At 32.7% G+C, this 21,671-nt stretch overlaps 1 protein-coding gene across 3 annotated transcripts in view; it reads right to left on the reverse strand.

The window, feature by feature from the left end:
* Nucleotides 1-21,671, reverse strand: part of LOC143202452 (uncharacterized) — an 81,921-nt gene that overhangs the window by 7,505 nt on the left and 52,745 nt on the right. For 2 of the 3 annotated variants that reach the window (XR_013007169.1, XM_076413996.1), the window contains exons 2-8: nucleotides 12,312-12,387; nucleotides 9,178-9,375; nucleotides 6,511-6,748; nucleotides 6,193-6,454; nucleotides 2,772-2,828; nucleotides 1,137-1,232; nucleotides 979-1,077 (exon numbers count right to left, since the gene is read on the reverse strand). Coding sequence is in view for 2 of the 3 variants with exons in the window: in XM_076413996.1 (XP_076270111.1) it covers nucleotides 979-1,077; nucleotides 1,137-1,232; nucleotides 2,772-2,828; nucleotides 6,193-6,454; nucleotides 6,511-6,748; nucleotides 9,178-9,375; nucleotides 12,312-12,374 (1,013 nt within the window). In the remaining variant the exon portion in view is untranslated. The remainder of the gene's footprint in view (nucleotides 1-978; nucleotides 1,078-1,136; nucleotides 1,233-2,771; nucleotides 2,829-6,192; nucleotides 6,455-6,510; nucleotides 6,749-9,177; nucleotides 9,376-12,311; nucleotides 12,388-21,671) is intronic. The other variant, XM_076414004.1, reaches the window with a different exon arrangement.

Below are 21,671 nucleotides of genomic sequence, written 5' to 3' on the forward strand. Positions count from 1 at the left end.
CTGGATTGATTTTAATCATGTTTTCATTGAGTGACATAGGCATATATATTTTATGCCCGTGCAAAGTCGGAGCGGGCCGCTATGTTTTTATATACAACGTTCATATTTTTTCTGTAGTGTATTTAATTTAGTATCAGCATTGCACCCGTGCGAAGCCGGGGCGGGTCGCTAGTCAAAAATAAGCCTTAAAGGAATTCTGCTTCACAACTAGGGTTTTTAGCAGATATACAAATTGGTGGTATCGCAAGTTGTTCGAAGTTACTCGAAGTATAAAGTGTTAAGATCAGTGGTCTGAGACCACTCATCAGAGCTATGTTTGAAAATTAGAGAAATTAGTGGGCCGGTTTTGATGAAGATCTGTGTAACTAACAAATACGAATAAGTGATGTTCCATATATAAATTCCATCTATTTTTTTCAGTCTCTACTCAGTCTTTTTGCTTTAGGCGTAGCCTTTCTTCTATTTTGAAGTATTTCTCTGATATATTGATTCTAGATTTGCTTAGGTCACTCTGTGGTTTTCTCCTCCGCGGTCTTTGCTTCCCATATTCTCTTCTGTGTCCGAAGTCTTAATTCTTTTTAATGTCTTTTTAAATTAAACTAGTTTATAATGTTGGGGTTGGCTTGTAAACTATTTTGTATGCTTCCACTTTAGTTTCGCTTGATATTTTTCTTTTGTTAATGTATATAGGTATATTTATAGGCTTCTGTTTGGTCTATTTAACATTTTTTCATTAGTTTATAAATAGGATTGTGCTTAAAATTCCACCTTCTTTAGTCCTGCTTGAGCTTTGAACGTTTTTTTCAGTATATTTCTTGAATTATTCTTACAATTTTATTATTTACTACTCTTTGTTGTGATATTACATTGTAAAACGCTTATTTCACAAGAATGTTAATGAATGCTAGGTATACAGAGCTTAGATACAATGGCATAATTGCCAACAGTTGTCGAACGAAAAAACACGTAGATAAATACCTGAGATTGTTATCAAATACATTTTTCTTTGGTCGATCCTGTAGTCCATACACCGGATTTTGTTCCAGAACCTCATCTGGCGAGTCTATATCCTTGCCACTGAAACAAATGGTTTGTTTGTAACCGTGTTATATTTATTTCAGGACAACTTGGCGTACCTGGTCCTCAAAGAAGCATCTTGACGATCTCGGATGATGTCGCAATACATATTATTATTTTCTGAAATTTCATCTAAAGACTGATTGATGTTTTTTCTAAAAAAATATATATTGTAAATGGATGTAAAATAATAGCACATTTTATTCAATTAAATACGTATTATAATGTTTATGCCTTGACAATGTACAATGTATGTACAATGACTAATATAATCAAATGTTATTAAGCATTAATTATGCTAAATTAAAGTGGTTCATGTATATATATATATATATATATATATATATATATATATATATATATATATATATATATATATATATACATATATATATACATATATATATATATATATATACATATATATATACATATATATATGTATATATATATATATATATATATATATATATATATATATATACATATATATATGTATATATATATATATATATATATATATATATATATATATATATATATATATATATATATATATATGTACAACGGTATTACTGAATTAGGGTATAAAAAAAGGCTTTGGGATATAAAAATATGGAAAAGCAATATAATAATAACTGATAGATTATAAAGTCATTACATAGAATCGTAAGCAGATGGAATATGATCCTAAGAGAATATAGTGTGATCAATAAAAATCAATAAAAGCAAAAAGAAGGTAATGGTTATGGCAGAGTCAAGAAAAACTAAAATAGACGTGTACAGAGCAATTTGCAGACTAGCCCTAACATTCGATTTTGAGACTTTCAAAAAGACTTCTTTTGCGGGCAACTCAAAGTGGGATAAAAATAAGATGACAAGCACTAGAAATGAAATAACCCAGAAGAGTCTGCGGTGTAACAAAGATGCACCATTAGTGGAAAATTATATAGAAAAGAGACACTTCAATTGGTGGGGATAGTTACAGCCCATGACAAGACCGCATATAAGATTGGTAAAGAATAATGGAAACAAAAATGGAGAGGAGACAAATCACAGGGCGACCTAAGTGAATTTGGGATGAATGTATTGGAGAAATTTTTCAGAAGAGAGGAAAAACCTCGGCTGAAGCAAGAGATTTATGGATCAACAGAAAATAGATAATGAGCATAACACTACCATGTGACACAAAAGGTGTTTGCCGACATGGTCTTTATGTTTGTGATTATTTAACATTTGTGATTGTCCTTAAGCAAGAGTGCAAAATCCGTCAAGGAAAATGATCCCAGTCACGCCAGTAACCAGGCTGGGTAAGACCGGATGTCTTCTGGGATGATTTCCAAGTTGGTCACTCGTCAGTCGGTAGCCTTAATGGCGATAACAGTAATTTGGCGCTTACGTTAAACAGTAGGTCCAGTCTAGATAAATCCTAGTTGATAAAAAGAAGACTCTAAAAAATATATAAAAAGGTGTTTTGTTATGATATTAAATATGTTATATGAATTAGATTATATATAAAAACATCATATAAATAATACAAATTAGTAAATATTATTTTGTTATTGGTCACATTTTATTTTATAATACTGTTAGTATTTCTATAGTTATTGTTATCGGTTATGCTATATGTTCAACAACACTTTTTCTGGATAAATTCGGTTAAAGCACAAACGCCTTTATTAATCTATAAATACCTGCATATCCACGCACTTTCGTCACCATAAAAGGGATTTAGCTCTATTTTCTCATCGCTGATTTTAAAAATAAATGAATTAGTTTCTTAATTATTGGGTATGTAACTTTTGTATATTTTTAGATCACTGAATTTACTTTTCCAAATAAACTACTATATATCTAGGCTCATATTGAGTAGTCTCCCTATTACTCTGTGTTTTTATTTTACCATAATGCCCCTGATTCATTCTAGATGATCTCAGCCGGCATTCGGTAAACTTCGACAATTTCCGCCTGATTTTGTGACGTTGCCATTTACAAGTCCTCGTGAGGTAGTCGATGAACTACGACAGCCAGAAGCAGTTGTACCGTTCATATTTTGAGTACAAATACATGAATTCACTTGTGAATACGGTGAAAAAAGCCTTTGTAGCTGTTCTATTGTGAATGGAGATATGGAGACATTCTATCCAGGTGCGTACCTACTCAATTTTTATTTTTATTTGGATTATTGGCAAATTTGATTTACCCCTTATGACTTTGACCCTTTATGTGAGAATATCTAGTCAAAATTACAGCTCGTTGATTATATAGTCATTCCATAATATTAAAATTGAATAAGAAACATTGAAGTTTTATTCGTTTGAAGATTTTGAGGTGTGGAGGGATTAAATTGAAAGAATAATTAAATCCCCTTTTAATAAAATTGCAGGTTCGTATATCATAGGTCTCTACAAGAACTTCACAATGCTACAAGAACGCTACATGTGTTGACGCATGGGTAAATGAGCTCAAAAAGACAAAAGAAATAAGAATATTGACAGGGATATGATTGAATTGGATTTTTGAATTCTTTCCTTTTTCAAGGTAGTCAATGAAAATTATTCTATGCGCATCCCAAAATACAGACGCTATAACCTTGCCAGCCGACTGTTTCGTTTTCCCACGCTTTGGAGCGGGTTCATCGTGTGCAGTCCACTCGGATGACTGTCGATTGGAGTTCGGAGTGAAATGATGGAGCCATGTTTCATTCATTGTCACATGTCGACGCAAAACCTCGGGATTGTTACGCTTTATCACCTTCAAACATTGCTCCAAATAATCAACTCGTTGTTGTTTTTGGTCAAAAGTGAGCTCGCGCGGCACCCACTTTGCTCAGAGCTTTCTCATACCCCAATATTCGTGATTCTTTAGAGTGTCTGCTATTTTAATTTCAATTTACGGTCATTCAAAATCATTATGTGGATATCTTTAATTTTTTGGTCGGTAACAACCTCTTTTGGGCGTCCACCGTCTTAGGTGCTCATTTTAACACGTCCAAATTTAGCATGCCAATCCTTGATGGTTGATTTTCCTGGGGCGGTGTCCGGAAACTCGGCATCAAGCCAAGTTTTTAACTGTATTTTTTCCCTTCAAAATGCAATATTTTATCAACACGCGAAATTACTTTGTATCCATTTTTTCACAATAACAAAAGTTGCTTCACTCAAAATGCTATAATTCACAAACTAATGATCCGACAGCTGTCAAATTTATACACGCATCTCTTGAGTGTTAGGGCTAACTAAAGAAGATATGGATTTAATTCTAGTAGCGCCATCTATGTGTCAGGCCGGGGCTATTTAATTGATCTGTTATGTTAAGTTTGGCCTGTGTATAATAGCTCATAGCATTGTGTGGTTGTAAAGATAAATGGATGCTTGTAACTAGACCACATAAAGGAGACAACACATAAAAAGAGTGGGCTTAGAACTACCTCATAAGTACCTAATTATATTTTTATTATAATGTTTTTTATATTGATCAATAAATTATATTTTTTATCCTACATATTGTCTTATTTTCTATTTTTACCCTCAAAATTATTTTATGATTAAATATGTTTATAAAGTGTTCTTCATAGATTATATTTATTATATCATAGAAGATGAAAGTTGTACCAAAAACATTTAACTTGAATTTTTATTGAAATTTTAAGGTAATTTGTGAATTTTTGATAATTTATTTCTTTTGTATTATATTATTCAAACATAATTATAATTTACATGAACTGGCAACGTCACGTGCCATGCCGACCATTGCTCTTCCAGTTCAGGCACAAGAAAATTTCGAATTATGTCTTGGTACCGTTCAGCAGTAACAATAACTGCAACACCTTGGTAATTTTCAAAAAAATAGGGACCAATGATGTTTCCGGCATGAATACTACACTATGCATTTGTTATTACTGGATGCAATGATGTTTCGTGAATTAATTGAGGATTTTGTGTTCTTCAAAATCGACTGTTCTGTTTATTGACGTGGTTATTGAGAAGAAAATGGGCTTCATCGCTCATTATCAATTTAGACGAAAAATCTTCAATTTCACCAGACAGCCTTAGGATTATATTACTGTACTCAACTCGTTGATCAGGATCTCCCGGTAGCAATTTTTGGATTAACTGAATTTTGTACCGGAACATTTTTAAATCAATCTGAATAGATGTTTCTGGAGACTCTGCAACACTATCGAGCACCAGAGACCCACTTTCAGCGTTATGAGACGTCCGTTGTCTTTCAGAACGAGATCTGTCTGATTGGGTCTGATTGCGTTAAACGATAAATTGTGGTTTTGTGAAGCACTGGACGATTAGGATATTTTTGAAGCAATTTCCGCTGAGTGGTAATAATGGAACGATTATTTTCAATAAATATTTTTACTATTTCTGCTTGTTCTTGTGACGTGTATTTATCCATAATAAAATTTGGACGTTTAGACAATACCATGGTTAAAGCGAAACTGAGCTAAACGTCACATTACCAAGATGGTTCGCAATCAAAATGGTAGCGGGACTTTTGCCCCACTTGTTATGATTGTAAAGATAAATTGGTGCTTGTGGGGTAGACCTAAACTGGACACCACGTAAAGGGAGTAGGCCTGGAGCTACCTCATAAGTAGTATGGAAAATGATTTATCACATATTCTCATAGAAGTATAACATTGGTTTGTTATTATAATGTTTACATATTGATAAATAAGTTATATTTGTTATCCTACATGTCTTATTTCCTCTTTTTTGTTTTCAAAATTATTTTATACAAGGTTCTTCGTATTACATTTATTATATCATAGAAGCTGAAAGTGGAACAAAAAACATTTAAATTGAATTTCAAGTGAAATTTTAGAGTACTCTGTAAATTTAAGATAATTTATTTCTTTTATATTACATTCTTCAAACATAACTATAATTTACACGAACTGGCAACGTCACTTGCCAGGCATTTCGAGAATTAGACTCTTGTTGATAGATGTCATTCATGTTTCTCATCACCCCATACGTTTGATTCTGTATTTTCATATCTAGCAAGTGCTTTTTGGCATTCAGAAAGAAATTGCAACGGCGATTTACACTATTTTCATCTCTCAACAGATATATATCGAGCATATTTAATAAAAATTACCTTTTCAGAAAAACCGAATCATCAGAGTGCACTTTTTCGTATATGGCGTCCGACATCGAGTCCCAACTACCAACGCTGCTAACTCTGATCTGATCCGATTTGAAATCCAGTCTATCGTAGTCCTCACCCACATTCGTAGGATTTTCAGAACCGACGTGACTATCGCTCCGTCCATATTTGCTTTTCAGAGACAACGATTCGTGAGAGAGGGACATTCTTTGTTTGGCCAGGACCTTATTGGGAAAATGGGCAGTATTTATACCTAAAAATAACAAGATTCATTACAGAAATATTTGACTTTGTGGTGTTCAAACCTACCACAAGCTTGAGCTCCTTGCCTTCTCAGTTTCTCGATGAGTTTTGTCTCGTTTGGGTTGGCAGAACTCTGTCTGGTTGTGTTGACGGGTTCGATTTCCTCTGTTTCTTTCGGTGGTGGCAGCGATAGTTCACCGACGGAATACCGAAAGTGGTATAGACGATTTCCGTTGTTTACTTGATTTAAGGCTGACATTATGGCGTGCATCCATTGATGCTGTGCGGTTCTGTTTTCCGCTCTCTAAAATTTATACACTTAGTAATTGAAGTTAAAATAATACAGGTCTGCAAAAAGTTCTAATTCCCTTTTGCTATAGGTCTACACAATTTGGTTAACTATTTTAAATGAGTTATTACACTAAAATAAAAGACAACAGACTAGATAATAACAATATTATTCCATTTACGTACCATGACGTTAAATTATTACCCTATGCTCTTATTAGTTAGGAAATGATGAAAATTCTATTTGTTATTTTGACCCGGGTTAAGAAAGAAATAATAAATGGGATTAACACAAAAAGGCTTCTGGTTATTATTTTATTACTAGCAAAATATTAAAGAAAACTTCAAGAAAAGCATTAATGGAGATCATCAGAAAAATAAATGTTTCATTCAGACTAACATCATGTTAGACAAAAAGCAAAACACATTAGAACCAAAATAAAACAACTATACTGGTTAGTCGGAAGATATTCTCAACTTGATCTTAAATCAATGAGATTAAATTATCAGACAATCGTAAAGCCAATTTGGACCTATGGAGTGCAAATATGGGGCTTCACTAAAAATTCAAATCAACTAGTCATCCAACGGTGTCAAAACAAAATTCTTCCATTAATTAGCAATGTCAACTGGACGATAACCTGAAAATCAAATGGATTTGCGAAGTTATCCAAGATTTCTCCTTAAAACACTAAATAAGATTACTAAATCATACTAACGTGGAAGCAATACAACACACATGTTATGCTCCAGGATATGAAGATTCAAATAAAATGTAATATTTTCGAAAGGATGCAGCTTTAGCTCAGAAATATATTTTAAAAGAAAACAGTGATAAACTTTCATTGACGTCGATGTACATAATTGAACTGAAATATACAATTTATGTTTATTCGGAGAATCTTTATCGTAACCTATCGGAAAGAAAGACATGACGAGAACATTAGAATCTCCAAAAGAATACAGGTAAATACGACGTAGGTACAAATATTTATATTTTTCCAAGGATATAAATTGAAGTAAATTCAGAGATTGGAAAAGCGAAAATTGTTATATATTTTTATGCACAGATTATTTTGAAACAGTCGAATCTGCGCCTTTTTTCTATCTTTATTGTTATTGTGTAGTACATAACTTATAATAGATGGGGCAAAGGTCCCGCTACCATTTTGATAAATCCATCTTGGTTATGTGACATTTAGCTCAGTTTTGCTTTAACTATTAGGACTATTAGAAACGACTTAACTATTAGAAATTTTATTATGGATAAATATATGCCACAAGAACGAGCAGAAATAGTGACAATATATATTGAAAATAATCGTTCCATTATTGCCACTAAGCGGAAATTGCGTAAAAAATATCCTAATTGTTCAGTGCCTTGTAAAACCACAATTTATCGTTTATATGCGAATTTTCGACAGTACGGTACGACAGCAGACAGGCCTCGTTCTGGAAAACAACGGACGTCTCGTAAGGCTGAAAATCTGGCTCTGGAGCACAATAGTGTTGCAGAGTCTCCAGAAACATCAATTCGGAGAAGTAGTTCCCAGTTACATATTTCTGCACGCAGTTTAAGGCGAATTTTAAAAAACAATTTGAAAATATTCCCGTACAATTCAATTAGTCCAAAAATTGCTACACACAGATCCTGATCAACGAGTTGAGTACAGTAATGTAATCCTAAGGCTGTCTGATGAAATTGGATATTTTTCGTCTAAATTTGTAATAAATACAACAGTCGGTTTTGGGGAACACAGAATCCTCAATTAATTCATGAAACATCATTGCATCCGCTAAAAACAACTGTATGGTGTGGTATTCATGCTGGAAACATCATTGGTCCTTGTCCAATTACCAAGCTGTTGCTGTGTAAAATTTTCTTGTGTCTGAAATGGAAGAGCAAGGATTAGAAGACATGTGGTTTCAGCAAGATGGGGTCAGAGCACACAGAGCTCGTTCGACAGTTCGTTTATTGAATGGCGTTTGTCCACGAAGATTAATTTTACTATTATTATAGACGACGATTTCGCGCAGTGGCGATATACCACGGCCAGCCAGACCTCCGAATATAACAGCACCAGAGTTTTTCTTATGGGGTCAAAATCAAAATTTATGCTAATAAGCTCCAAACGATTCAATATCTTGAAAATAATATTCACCACGAAATTGAAGAAATTCAGCTTCAGATGTTGCTCAGGATGTCGTGAAAAATGCCTTAAAAAGAGCCGAAAGTTGCATAGCGAATCGCGGTCACCAATTAGCCGATATAATTTTTCAATCATAACAACAGCAAAATGTAAATACCAAATAAACTTTTTATGATAACCAAACTTACTTATCTTTTCTTTAAACAAAGTTATAGGCAATCAAAATGGTAGCGGAACTTAGCGCCATCTGTTACAAAACTTATTTGTGCATACTATGTCTCATATTTATACTTACCAGAGTAATTGTTGTCGTTTTATTTTCGATTAGAAATACACCAATATTGGACGTGCATGGTTTTACGTTGCATGTAGCTCCCAGTGATATTGAGCCTTTGCAAGGAGATATTGCATCATATTCATCCTTGGACTTATAATAGAGTAGTAAACGTCCTTCCAGAACGAACCAATATTTCTTGTAACAAGACATCATTTTCTGCAACAAAATAACAACATCATTACCATAACCATTCATTTAACAGGAAACACTATACGTTTTTTAACATAAATTGTGATAAAATATAAAATATAATTATAATTGAAAAAAAACTTTTTGCTCATAGTAATGTTAATAGGGCTGGGCAGTATTTCTGTTTAAAATTACTTGTAATTAAAATTCGAAATTGGCATACAAACACTTATAAATAACATATGAACTGATAGTCCCGGTTGTAAGAAAGAAAATGCGTCTTTTGTTCAAAATTGGCTTTATTCACTAACATAATCTCCATTAAGGGTCAAACAATCATTCCAGCATCGCTCTAACATTTCAGTACTACTTTTATAAAACTACATATCTTTTGCATCAAAATAGGTCTGTCACCAGTTGCTGTCCACCCTGATGACGATCGTTTTGATTCCGTAGTAAAGTGATGGATCCATGGTTCATCCATTGTTACATATCGACGCAAAAAATCCGGTTTGTTATGTTTAAACATGGCCAAACACTGCTCAGAACCACCAATACGTTTTTGTTTTTAGTCAACAGTGAGCAAATGTAGCACCCACCTTGAACAGAGCTTCCTCATAGTCAAATGCTGATGCAATATAAAACCAGCACGTTCTTTTTATATCTTTACGATGTTTGCTAACTCACGCCACTTCACTTTTCGATCATTAAAAACGTTTTTGTAGATTTTTTCTGTTTTGTTTCCTGGTGTCACCACTTCATTTGGACGTCCACTGCATTCTGTATCATCGGTGTTTCTACGACCACGTTTGAAGTCAGCAAACCAACGTTTTATTGTTGCTTCAGATGGAGTGGAGTTCTTATAACACCTTTCTAGCCATTGTTTCACTTGAACGGTATTTTTTTTCCATCAAGAAGCAGTGTAAAATGAAAACACGAAATTGTTTTTGATCCATTTTTGGAATATAATAAAAGTAGTGTCACACTTAGCACAATAACTTACAAACTTATAAGTAGAATATCATGAAATTTTAACAGTTTTCTTTTGAAAGTTAGTACTAATTGAAAAAGTAGTGAATATAGTAAAATTAGTGCCATCTATGTGTTACGACTTTTCAACCCATGTCTTACATAGGTATTTGTAATTGAGTTATTTTGTAAAAATGTAATTTTTAACTGATATTTTAAATATCTGACGCTGAGGTATGTTGTACTTAGTAGTATAGGCTTTAAAATACAACAGGTCAATTGAAATGTCCCCTACCTACCATAGTAAAACACATTTTTGTGTTAAAATTATTTTTTTATTCAACATAATTCCCTCCCACTTTTCGATACCATTTTTGTAGTACGATTTATCCTTTGCTTCAAAACAAGCCTCAGTTTCGTCGATCACCTCGTCATTCGACGAACATTTCTTCCCAGCGGGCATTCTTTTGTGACCCTTTTGAGGGAATAGTCGCTGGGGATCAGATCTGGAGAATACGGTGGATGACAAAGCAATCCGAAGCCCAATTTATGGGTTTTTGACACGGTGCATTGCCTTGGTGAAGCAGTACTTTCTTTTTCTTTAAAAGCGGCCTTTTTTCGGCGATTTCATTTTCCTTCAAACGGTCGAATAACTTTATGTAATAGTCGCTGTTGATGATCCTTCCTTTTAAGGTAGTCAATGAAAATTATTCTATGCGCATCCAAAAATATAGACGCCATAAACTTGCCAGCCAACTAATGCGTTTTCCCACGCTTTGGAGCGGGTTCATCGTATACAGTCCACTCGGATGACTGTCGATTAGACTTCGGAGTGAAATGATGGAGCTATGTTTCATCCATTGTCACATATCGACGCAAAAACTCGGGTTTATTACGCTTGATCATCTTCAAACACTGCTCCGAATCATCAATTCGTCGTTGTTTTTGGCCAAAGGTGAGCTCGCACGACACCCACTTTGCACAAAGCTTTCTTATATCCAAATATTCGTGAATGATGAGATGTAAACGTTCAGTTGATATCTTTAGAGTGTGTAATATTGCATTCAGTTTCAATTTACGGTCATTCAAAATCATTTTGTGGATATTTTAAATATTTTCCTCTTTTTGGCGTCCACTGCGTTCACCATCTTCGGTGCTCATTTCACCACGTCTAAACTTAGCATCCTTAATGGTTGATTCTCCTATGTTAGTATCCGGAAATTCGGCATCAAGCCAAGTTTTTGGGACATTATTTGGATTGCATTCAACGCAACAATGATTGTTACAGCAAACGTTTACCTACTGTAATGTCTGTAAGAACCAGATTGGATCGGGTGTAGGACTGCAGAAATTGGAGTATTTTACATCAGCATCCTGACTAACAATTTGGAAAGAAGATATGATAAGTTGTTGAAGAGTTCTATTCGCCACATGCTTTCACTCTAGTTACAAAATGTATTGGTTGCTAGAAAGCATCACAACAGATGAAAGGCAAACATTTTGCACTGATGGTTGTATTGTTTTAGCTTGTTTGATAATTTGTATTTTAATTAAAGTAAAACATGCATAAACAACCAAAAGATCTTCTAGATTTATCGTCTAAATACACTTCTCATAGTATATAACATTTCGATTATTGAATAAATCATTTCCCTGTTTATTAATCAATTAATTCTTAATTGTAAAATTCATTTTTTTTGGGTTTTGTTCAGTTGATTTAGGTGGTAAGAAATTGTTTACTTTTTCTAGAAGCAATTCCGGACCTGCAAATGTTTTCTGAAGGCATTGAATGAGGATTTCCGAGAAGATATCTTATTTCCTATCTTATTTGTTCGTAAAATCAATTTATTTTAAAATTATCAGACCCAACATTCAGTTATATCATCAGCGTATACAATTTTTACGATTAATTCGAGCTAAATACATATTTTCACTTTTTTAAATATCCTTTCTGGCATTTTTTAACTTAAATACTCAGTATGAAGGTGTTTTACCTTTCTTCCTTTCTTCTCCAAATATCCTGACATCTTCGTTAATTGTGGGTTGTCGCTTGTCATGGTTAAACTTTGTCTGAAACAAATACGTAATGTTATATAGAATACGTACACGTAATAATTTTATAATTTTACAAGTTATCAATTAGTGATATAAAAAGAGACATTTATTACTTTTTATATCATCTTTTTAATTTTTTTACAGACCTTTTTATTCCTCTGCTTACTGTCTATGGTATACTAAATTTCACTAATAGATATTATTAGTGGAAGTTTTAATATATCATCGTATAAGTACATATAATAAAATAGGGGATTTTCGCTAGGAACGTAATAATAAGTCAATAATAAGTCAAGAATACTGAATAGAAAGATGTGAAAAATGATGAAAATGGATAAATACGAAAACAATAAAAGTATATGAAAACAAATGTGACAATAATATCAATATTGTAAAAGTTTTTGAGCTTAAACAAAATTATCTACCAATCTTAATACGTCAGCCCAAGATAGTCTAGGCCTACATAAGAAAGATCAGACTTCGGAAGAAAACATCACATCATTTAACAACGTATAAACATTTAACAAATTAAAATTCTAGTAAAGAAACAACAAGAATTCGATAAAAGTACTCGTAATAGTAATAGTAGAATATAAAATAGTCTCAACCGTTTATTCCATTTTTATATACAAGGGTTTTTTGATAAGTAAGTAACTGTCGTAAGCCAGAGGTAAAATAATGGTTTCTTCAGTATCACTAGCTTGTTTATATTTTAGGTATAAACGTTTTTTTACGTATAAAGTTATATTACCCGAGTTTACTAATTAATTTTTAATTTCATAAATAAGGCTAATAGGGTCAAGTTATATGGGGCACTTATTATATATTGATATTTTAGTTCTACATAGTAGGCAATAGTGGATAAGGCATTTAGTTTTGAATATTGCGAGACCATCGAACAACAATATTTATTTTAATTTTGACAACTTCACTCAATTCTATAGTAAGTTCATTATATTTTATATAAAATTGAGCCCGTGAAAGTAAAAGTTTAAGGAAATTTTGAAATATGGCAGGATTATATTGAAAGAACAATAAAATTAGGGGTCAAGATTTTCTTGTCATAGGTGAGATATTTATAAGATTGTATCAATATATTTGTGTGTATATTTATATACAAAGTAAATTTTGTATACTTCACTACATATTGTTTTTTCCTTATAATTAATATTATTTTTAAACGTAATATTTTTATAAAAAGTTCTTGATGTTACAGTTAATGTATTATAGAAGATGGCCAATAAGCTTGTCGAAATTTCAACTTCCCAGTCCCCAGTCGGTAGAATGAAGGCTTACTTAAAATTTAATGAAGAAAAAATCATCTTCCATCAAGATAATGTGCGCGAAAGTACCCACCGTTCGGTTTTATTAGGACGAAGTCATAATTGTGATGATTACTTCTTTCGAAAGATTCAAGCTATCATATTTTCTACAGAAAATATAAAAGATAAAGATATATTAGACTTTAGATATTATTCCTTATCAAGGCTAGAAAAACAAAACTGTATTAGTACAGTTTTATATATATGTAACAAAATGATTTTCAGGAAATTGACATAAATTGTAGTTAAAATTATAGAGGAGATATCTTTCCATAACGTGATCTTGATACACTAGTCATTTTGTATCAACATCAGGTGTATTATTCTTTCTAAAAATTCATACGTAACTATATAATATTCTATCATTAATTTGTTTGTTATCAAATTATTTTCAAGTATTTTCATTTCATCACTGATATTTTGATTTATTTTTAGTTGTAAACATTGTAAATAAAGTTTAGCCTATTTATTTCGAATACTGTAAATGTTTTTAATAATATTTGTTTCTTGATATGATGATATTGTTGTTAATTTTTGTTCATGATAATCTCAAAATCTCGCGTGAATTTATTTTATCGGATATATATGTTGTCAAATATCCCGAAACATATTTATACGTTTCGTAATAAATTCCTAAAAACGTTTTCATATTTATAAATATTATAAGAAAATTGTTTTATTTGTTAAATATATAAATTAGCTGTATGCTAATAAAATAATAAAACAATATATTGAAAAAAACGTATAATAAGTAACTAACAATACTTAAGTAAAAAAAATAAAAAAGTTTATGTCTTGTTAGTGCAAAATACTATTAGGCCAATAAGTTAATTTTAAAGGATTTATAACAGACGCTGCTGCTTTATATTAAAGCCAATCGGGTACAATTCAATTGACAGGCTGAAGCCCCCCTGACAGGCTTCAATTTTCAGTATGTGTCATTTTATCGATGAGTGAACGAAATAATTCTTCAGTGTAACGAAAGTGTCTGAATTTGTACCGAGTAAATCGCATTAGCGGGAAGTTTTACTTCTTATTTCCATTTTAAGAAACATATTGCTGAACATCAACGAATGATGTGTGAGGCTTATGGCAACCATGCTTCATGCATGTGGTGATTTTGACACTGAAGAGAAACAGCGTTCTTGACAGACCAGACATTTGATGATCAAGATCAAGATTTGTGTCATGTCGTTCTTCAGCATGACAACGCCCGACCACATGTTGCCAAACCGCTGAAAACATACTTGGGAATATTAAAATGGGAAATGCTATCCCACCCGCCGTATTCTCCAGACCTTGCCTCTTCTAGTTATTACTTATTCCGACATATTAATCGTGACTTGTCCGAGCAGTGCTTCCCTTCTTAAAAATATATCAAAAATGATAAAGGATACATCGTCTTTTCGAAACGGAACCCGTAAATTTGAAAGATAGGAAAAAGTAGCGGCTATCTACGGACAACACTTTGAATAAAATATAATGCACCCATTTTTACAATAAACCTTCAAATTTAAAAAAAAATTGAAATTAATTTTAAGAAGGTATAGCGACCTTGAGGCATGTCGAATTTTCCATAGTGGAATAACAGTCTACAAAATACCCAGAAATATAATCCCAGATGTTGAACACGGGCGAGGTGCCAGCAGCGCCAACTAGAACCCGATCACGAATAGCTGGCAACCCCGAGACGTTTATCTGGGATGTTATTAAAGGGTATTTCCATTCATTCAGTATCCGACCATCGTTTGGTTTAGACGTGCCCCCATCGACTGCCCAAGGCTCGTCGCCAGGTAACACGGCTGCCATCCGTTTTATCTACTTTGTATTTTCCACATTTTTATATTACTTCAATAAATAAGGGTCACATAATGCAAACACCACCGTTTCATTTCGTTTTACCTCCATTCACCGAGCCATCTAATTTAGCCCAGAAAGGTTAATGGTAATTGACATAATAATAATTATACAATTTTGTATAATAATACAAAATTAGATACTTTTCATTTAGCTATCGTAACATGGATAAAACTATAGTAGAGAAACAAAACTATATTACTTGTAATATTTTATACATATAACAATTTAAGGAAATAATTGTTCTAGTATATTCTATACAGGGAACTAAAATTCAAGTCACATTAATCATTATATTATGTATTATTCATTACATCAGTTAAAAAAATCAAATGGAATTAGGGTAAAGAAAAAAAAGCATTGCATTGCAGATGCAGTATTGTCCATCTATAGATGCTGCTTTTTCCCGTCTATTTTGTAATTTCATGTCATGCAGAAGAATTAGATTATCCTGCTGATTCTCGCCCGGTGCTCAACTCAAACGCATCAATCTTAGTCGTTAAAAATCTTGGATATTGCCGTCCGTGTTGGCTCCTATATCTAAATGATATAATATGGTACAAAATATCCAACCTTTTGAATCATGGCCATGTTCTTCAAGCTCTTGGAAATAGTTTCTTGTGTTACACTCGAAAATTCCTGCGTTTTACAAATATCATCTTCAAGCAGTGGCTTCAAATCCTCGTCTTTACAATTTTTTGACCGTCCAAAATGCTCTTTATCTTCGGTGTCGAAATCGCCACTTCCATGTTGAAATCGATGGAGCATGGTTTCCATAAGGTTCACACAGTATACGATGACCTTCAACCTCCTTTTCTTCAAATTCTAAAGTAAATCTTCCAGTAAATTCAACCCGCTCGTTACAAATTCAAACATTTTCATCCCACTCAACAAAAGTTTTATTCACAACATGAAATTGGTTACAAATGTACCCGATGCTCTCACATCAAAAGAAGCAAATACTTTAAATTCCATATTTCGAATGCAGTAGTAATATTTATTTAACAGTTAAGTTGAAAAGTCCTCGGCCTGACACATAAATGGCGCTACTAGAATTAAAACCATATGTTATTTAATTAGCCCTAACCCTCATAAGATGCGTGTATAAATTTGACAGCTATCGGATCACTAGTTTGTGAATTATAGCATTTCGAGTGAAGCAACTTTTGTTACTGTGAACAATATGGATAAACGGAATTTCGCGTGCTGATAAAATATTGCTTTTTGAAGGGAAAAAATACAGTTGAGGTAAAAATTTGATTTGATGCCGAGTTTCCGGATACTGTCCCAGTAAAATCTACCACCAAGGATTGATATGCTAAGTTTAGATGTGGTGAAATGAGCACCGAAGTCGGTGACCGTAGTGGACCGCCCAAAAGAGGTTTTTACCGACGAAAACTTTTAAAAATTCCACAAAATGATTTTGAATGACGGTAATTTAAAACTGAATGAAATAGCAGACACTCTAAAGATATCAACAGAACATTTATATAATATCATTCACGAATATTTGAGTATGAGAAAGTTCTGTATATATATATATATATATATATATATATATATATATATATATATATACATATATATATATATATATATATATATATATATATATATATATATATATATATAACAATTTAAGGAAATAATTATTCTAGTATATACTATACAGGGAACTAAAATTCAAGTCACATTAATCATTATATTATGTATTATTCATTACATCAGTTAAAAAAATCAAATGCAATTAGGGTAAAGAAAAAAAAAAGCGATCATCGATATCATTTGTATTTTCTCCATGTTCTCAGTTTCCCACTCGGACGATATCACGTACAGTTAGCTGCAAGCGCGCGACCGAAAGAGAGAGTTGTTCATTTTAGATCATCCGCGATGTTTTTCTTGAGCGGTCAAGCGAGCATTGAAGGGAATTGAGCTTCGTAATATAGATTTTTTTTCATTTGAAAACATCTGTTATGCGATTTTAATAATTAATTTATCGGACTTCATACCGCTAGTAATTGTGGCGTGTTAGACTGAAAATAAAATGTTTATTTCATGTTTTCCTTCATTCAAGTTTTTTTTTGGACAAATATATTATTCGCAAAGCACAGGATAAAAGTTGATTGTAAAATCTAGATGTAAAATAGGAATAAAATCGTTCATTTCCAAATGACAATAAAGATAAATTTAATATTTAACTAATGTACTGATTGGGTGTGCGTGACATAATAGGTCAATTGAAAAGTTCCCGGTCTACCATAGTAAAACACTTTTTTTTGGTAAAATTAGTTTTTTTTATTCAACATAATTCCCTTCAAGGCTGATATACTGATTATAGCGATCCTCCAACTTTTCGATACCATTTTTGTAGTACGATTTGTCCTTTGCTTCAAAATAGGCCTCAGTTTCGGCGATCACCACTTCATTCGACGAACATTTCTTCCCAGCGAGCATTCTTTTGAGATCTGAGAACAGGAAATAGTCGCTGGGGACCAGATCTGGAGAATACGTGGATGAGGAGGCCAATCCATGGATTTTTGCCATTGTTTTTATTGACTTGTGACACGGTGCATTGTCTATTTGAAGCAGCACTTTTTTTCTTCAAATAGTACCGTTTTTCGGCGATTTTGTCCTTCAAACGGTCCAATAACCCTATGTAATAGTCGCTGTTGGTTGTCCTTCCTTTCTCAAGGTAGTCAATGAAAATTATTCCATGCTCATCCCAAAATATAGACGCCATAACTTTGCGAGTAGACTGTTGCGCTTTACCACGCATTGGAGCGGGTTTATCGTATGCAGTCCACTAGGATTACTGTCGATTGAACTTCAGAGTGAAAGGATGGAGCCATGTTTCATTAATTGTCACATATCCATGCAAAAACTCGGGTTTTTTACGCTTGATCATCTTCAAACACTGCTCCGAATCATCAACTCGTCGTTATTTTTGGTCAAAAATGAGCTCGTGCGGCACCTACTTTGCACAGAACTTTCTTATACCCAAATATTCGTGAATTATATTATATATATGTTCTGTTGATATCTTTAGAGTGTCTGCTATTTCATTCAGTTTTAATTTACGGTCATTCAAAATCATTTTGTGAAATTTTTCAATGTTTTCGTCGGTAAAAACCTCTTTTGGGCGGTCACCGACTTCGGTGCTCATTTCACCATGTCTAAACTTACCATACCAATCCTTGGTAGTAGATTTTACTGGGACAGTATCCGGAAACTCAGCATCAAATCAGGTTTTCAGCTGTATTTTTTCCCTTCAAAAAGCAATATTTTATCAGCACGCGAAATTCCGTTTATCCATATTGTTAACAGTAACAAAAGTTGCTTCACTCAAAATGCTATAATTCACAAACTAATGATCCGATAGCTGTCAAATTTATACACGCATCTTATGAGGGTTAGGGCTAATTAAATAACATATGGTTTTAATTCTAGTAGCGCCATTTATGTGTCAGGCCGGGGACTTTTCAACTTACCTGTTAAATAAATTTTACTACTGCATTCGAAATATGGAATTTAAAGTATTTACTTCTTTTGATGCGAGAGCATCGGGTACATTTGTGACCAATTTCATGTTGTGAATAAAACTTTTTTTGAGTGGGATGAAAATGTCGGAATTTGTAACGAGCGGGTTGAATTTACGGGAAGATTTACTTTAGAATTTGAAGAAAAAGGAGGTTGAAGGTCATCGTATACTGTGTGAACCTTATGGAAACCATGCTCGATCGATTTCAACATGGAATATTGGTTTTGACGTTTTAAAAGTGGCGATTTTGACACCGAAGATAAAGAGCATTTTGGACGGTCAAAAAATTGTAAAGACGAGGATTTGAAGCCACTGCTTGAGGATGATCTTTGTAAGACGCAGGAATTTTCGAGTGTAACACAAAAAACTATTTCCAAGAGCTTGAAGAACATGGCCATGATTCTAAGGTTTGGATATTTTGTACCATATTATATCATTTAGATATAGGAGCCAACACGGACGGCAATATCCAAGATTTTTAACGACTAAGATTGATGCGTTTGAGTTGAGCACCGGGCGAAAATCAGCAGGATAATCTAATTCTTCTGCATGACGTGAAATTACAAAATAGACGGGAAAAAGTAGCATCTATAGATGGACAATACTGCATCTGCAATGCAATACTTTAGTGCTACTCTTTTTGGATTATAATTTAGGGCACAAATAATAATCGCTGGCTTCAAGAATATATTTTCATAATATTGCCATCTAAGCCGTCATTACTTGTTAAACAGGTTGTTGGATTGGTAAAAGACAACGTTTGTTTTGTTAAAATATTTTGTGACGAATTACTTGATGAGTAATTACAAAGCTTTTAGGGAGGCTTTAACAAACACCATTAATTGTATTATATAATTGAAGAACATTTGAATTATTAACTATTAAATTTTCCATTTCTTTACCATGTCATATATAAATTTTTTTATACATACATCATCAAGATATTTAGTGCATTGCCTGCCGCTATTTATAAATTCGTTTTAGTATCAGAAAATATTTTCCTTCTTATTTTAATATAGTTAAAAGGAGACACAATGCTGTCTATGTTCGAACGTGTAACCGAACTAATTTGTCAAAGTCGTCCGGTTGTCAAACGTATGCAAAATTCTTCAAAACTATAGTGATTGAACGTTACTTTAATACTTTGCTTGTTTTGATAAATTTCAATTCACTGCTTATTTTTAGCCTGAAAATTCCAAAGCCAGACTGAACAGATTGCGTTTCTAATCTTTTAACAGCAACGAGGGAATTTTTACTCTCTTGCCAGTAAAATTCGTTATAGAGAATCACTTTTACTGTTAAATATTAATTCGTTAAGATTTTTATTCAAACTATTTTTAACGTGCAGCTGCACTGAATATTAGTATGGACATGATCACTGAAATATCTCAAAAAATTAAAAATATAATCTTGAATTTATCGCAAAAATAACCGTCCTCACGCGAAGCGGGTGACAAATCAAGATCAGCTTTATGTTAGCTCTTTTGGAGATTAAATATATGAAATGTATAAAAACAGTGAGTAGTTTTTTAATACAAATATAATTTAATACAATTATTTCAAAGGACTGTTAGTCTGAAAGGTATGGAAGAAGTTATATGGTTCTTCCGGATATTGCTTTTAAAAGAATAATATTTTTAAAGCATATAATAAAATGAAGGATAACTTATTGTTTCAATTTATGTATTTAGAGGATATTTCAAAATAGAACCAATATGCCTAACGGTCGCTCATGGCAAAATGTTAATAAAAATAGTGTTATGACAACAAAAGTTGATGGCAAAAGGTAAATAATTCATTGCATATATATTGTGCTGGAAAAAATAACACTTTCGGTTTGGATGAACTCGATAAGACACATTGAAGAAGAAATGGACAAATCATGGAATTGTGAACAAATGTTAAATAGATTGAAAATTAACAACTTACTTACTCACTTGAATGAGACACTCTGAATATGATATGATTGAATGTTGCCAATTTCTAAGACAGGGTGATGAGAATGGAAACAAGTAAAGGGGAGTAAATAATGAATATATGATAACTGGAGGAAATATTTTACAGTGTAAAAGATTTATGTGCACAGATATGTGTGTAATTGTTCGGAATATACATGAATATTTGGTTAAAGTGTGTCAGGAGAGCAAGCATAGTAACTGTTTTTTAGATATGGCCAATACATTAAGGAGAATACACTGATTAAATCTAGTTTTATCAAAAAATAAGTGTATGCAGGTGTCAACAGTACAAACAAATGTGAAATGACATGAAAATATCTTTACAAAGAAAGGCCTTACTGAAGGACACAAGAACTAAGCGTAAAAGGCAAATATATGCTCTCTAATGAAAGTAAAATATATTACTTGGAAATACAAAAATTGGATATAATTAGGTGGATTAGGCCTCCAGGTGATACAACTACAAAAGCTCCAGTACTCGAATGCATAGGTGATATGGAAAAGAGGAAGTCACAATTGTGGTGAACTTGATTCAAAAGAGCTAAGATATTCTCTATAGGAAATGATAACAAATAATATCTAACGTATAATATATCTTTATCTTTTATATTTCCTATAGAAGGC

Source organism: Rhynchophorus ferrugineus, unplaced genomic scaffold (assembly GCF_030347505.1).
Source record: "Rhynchophorus ferrugineus isolate W39M unplaced genomic scaffold, kcgeb_rfMv2 rfM1, whole genome shotgun sequence".
In the NCBI taxonomy this organism is placed as follows: Eukaryota; Metazoa; Arthropoda; class Insecta; order Coleoptera; family Curculionidae; genus Rhynchophorus; species Rhynchophorus ferrugineus.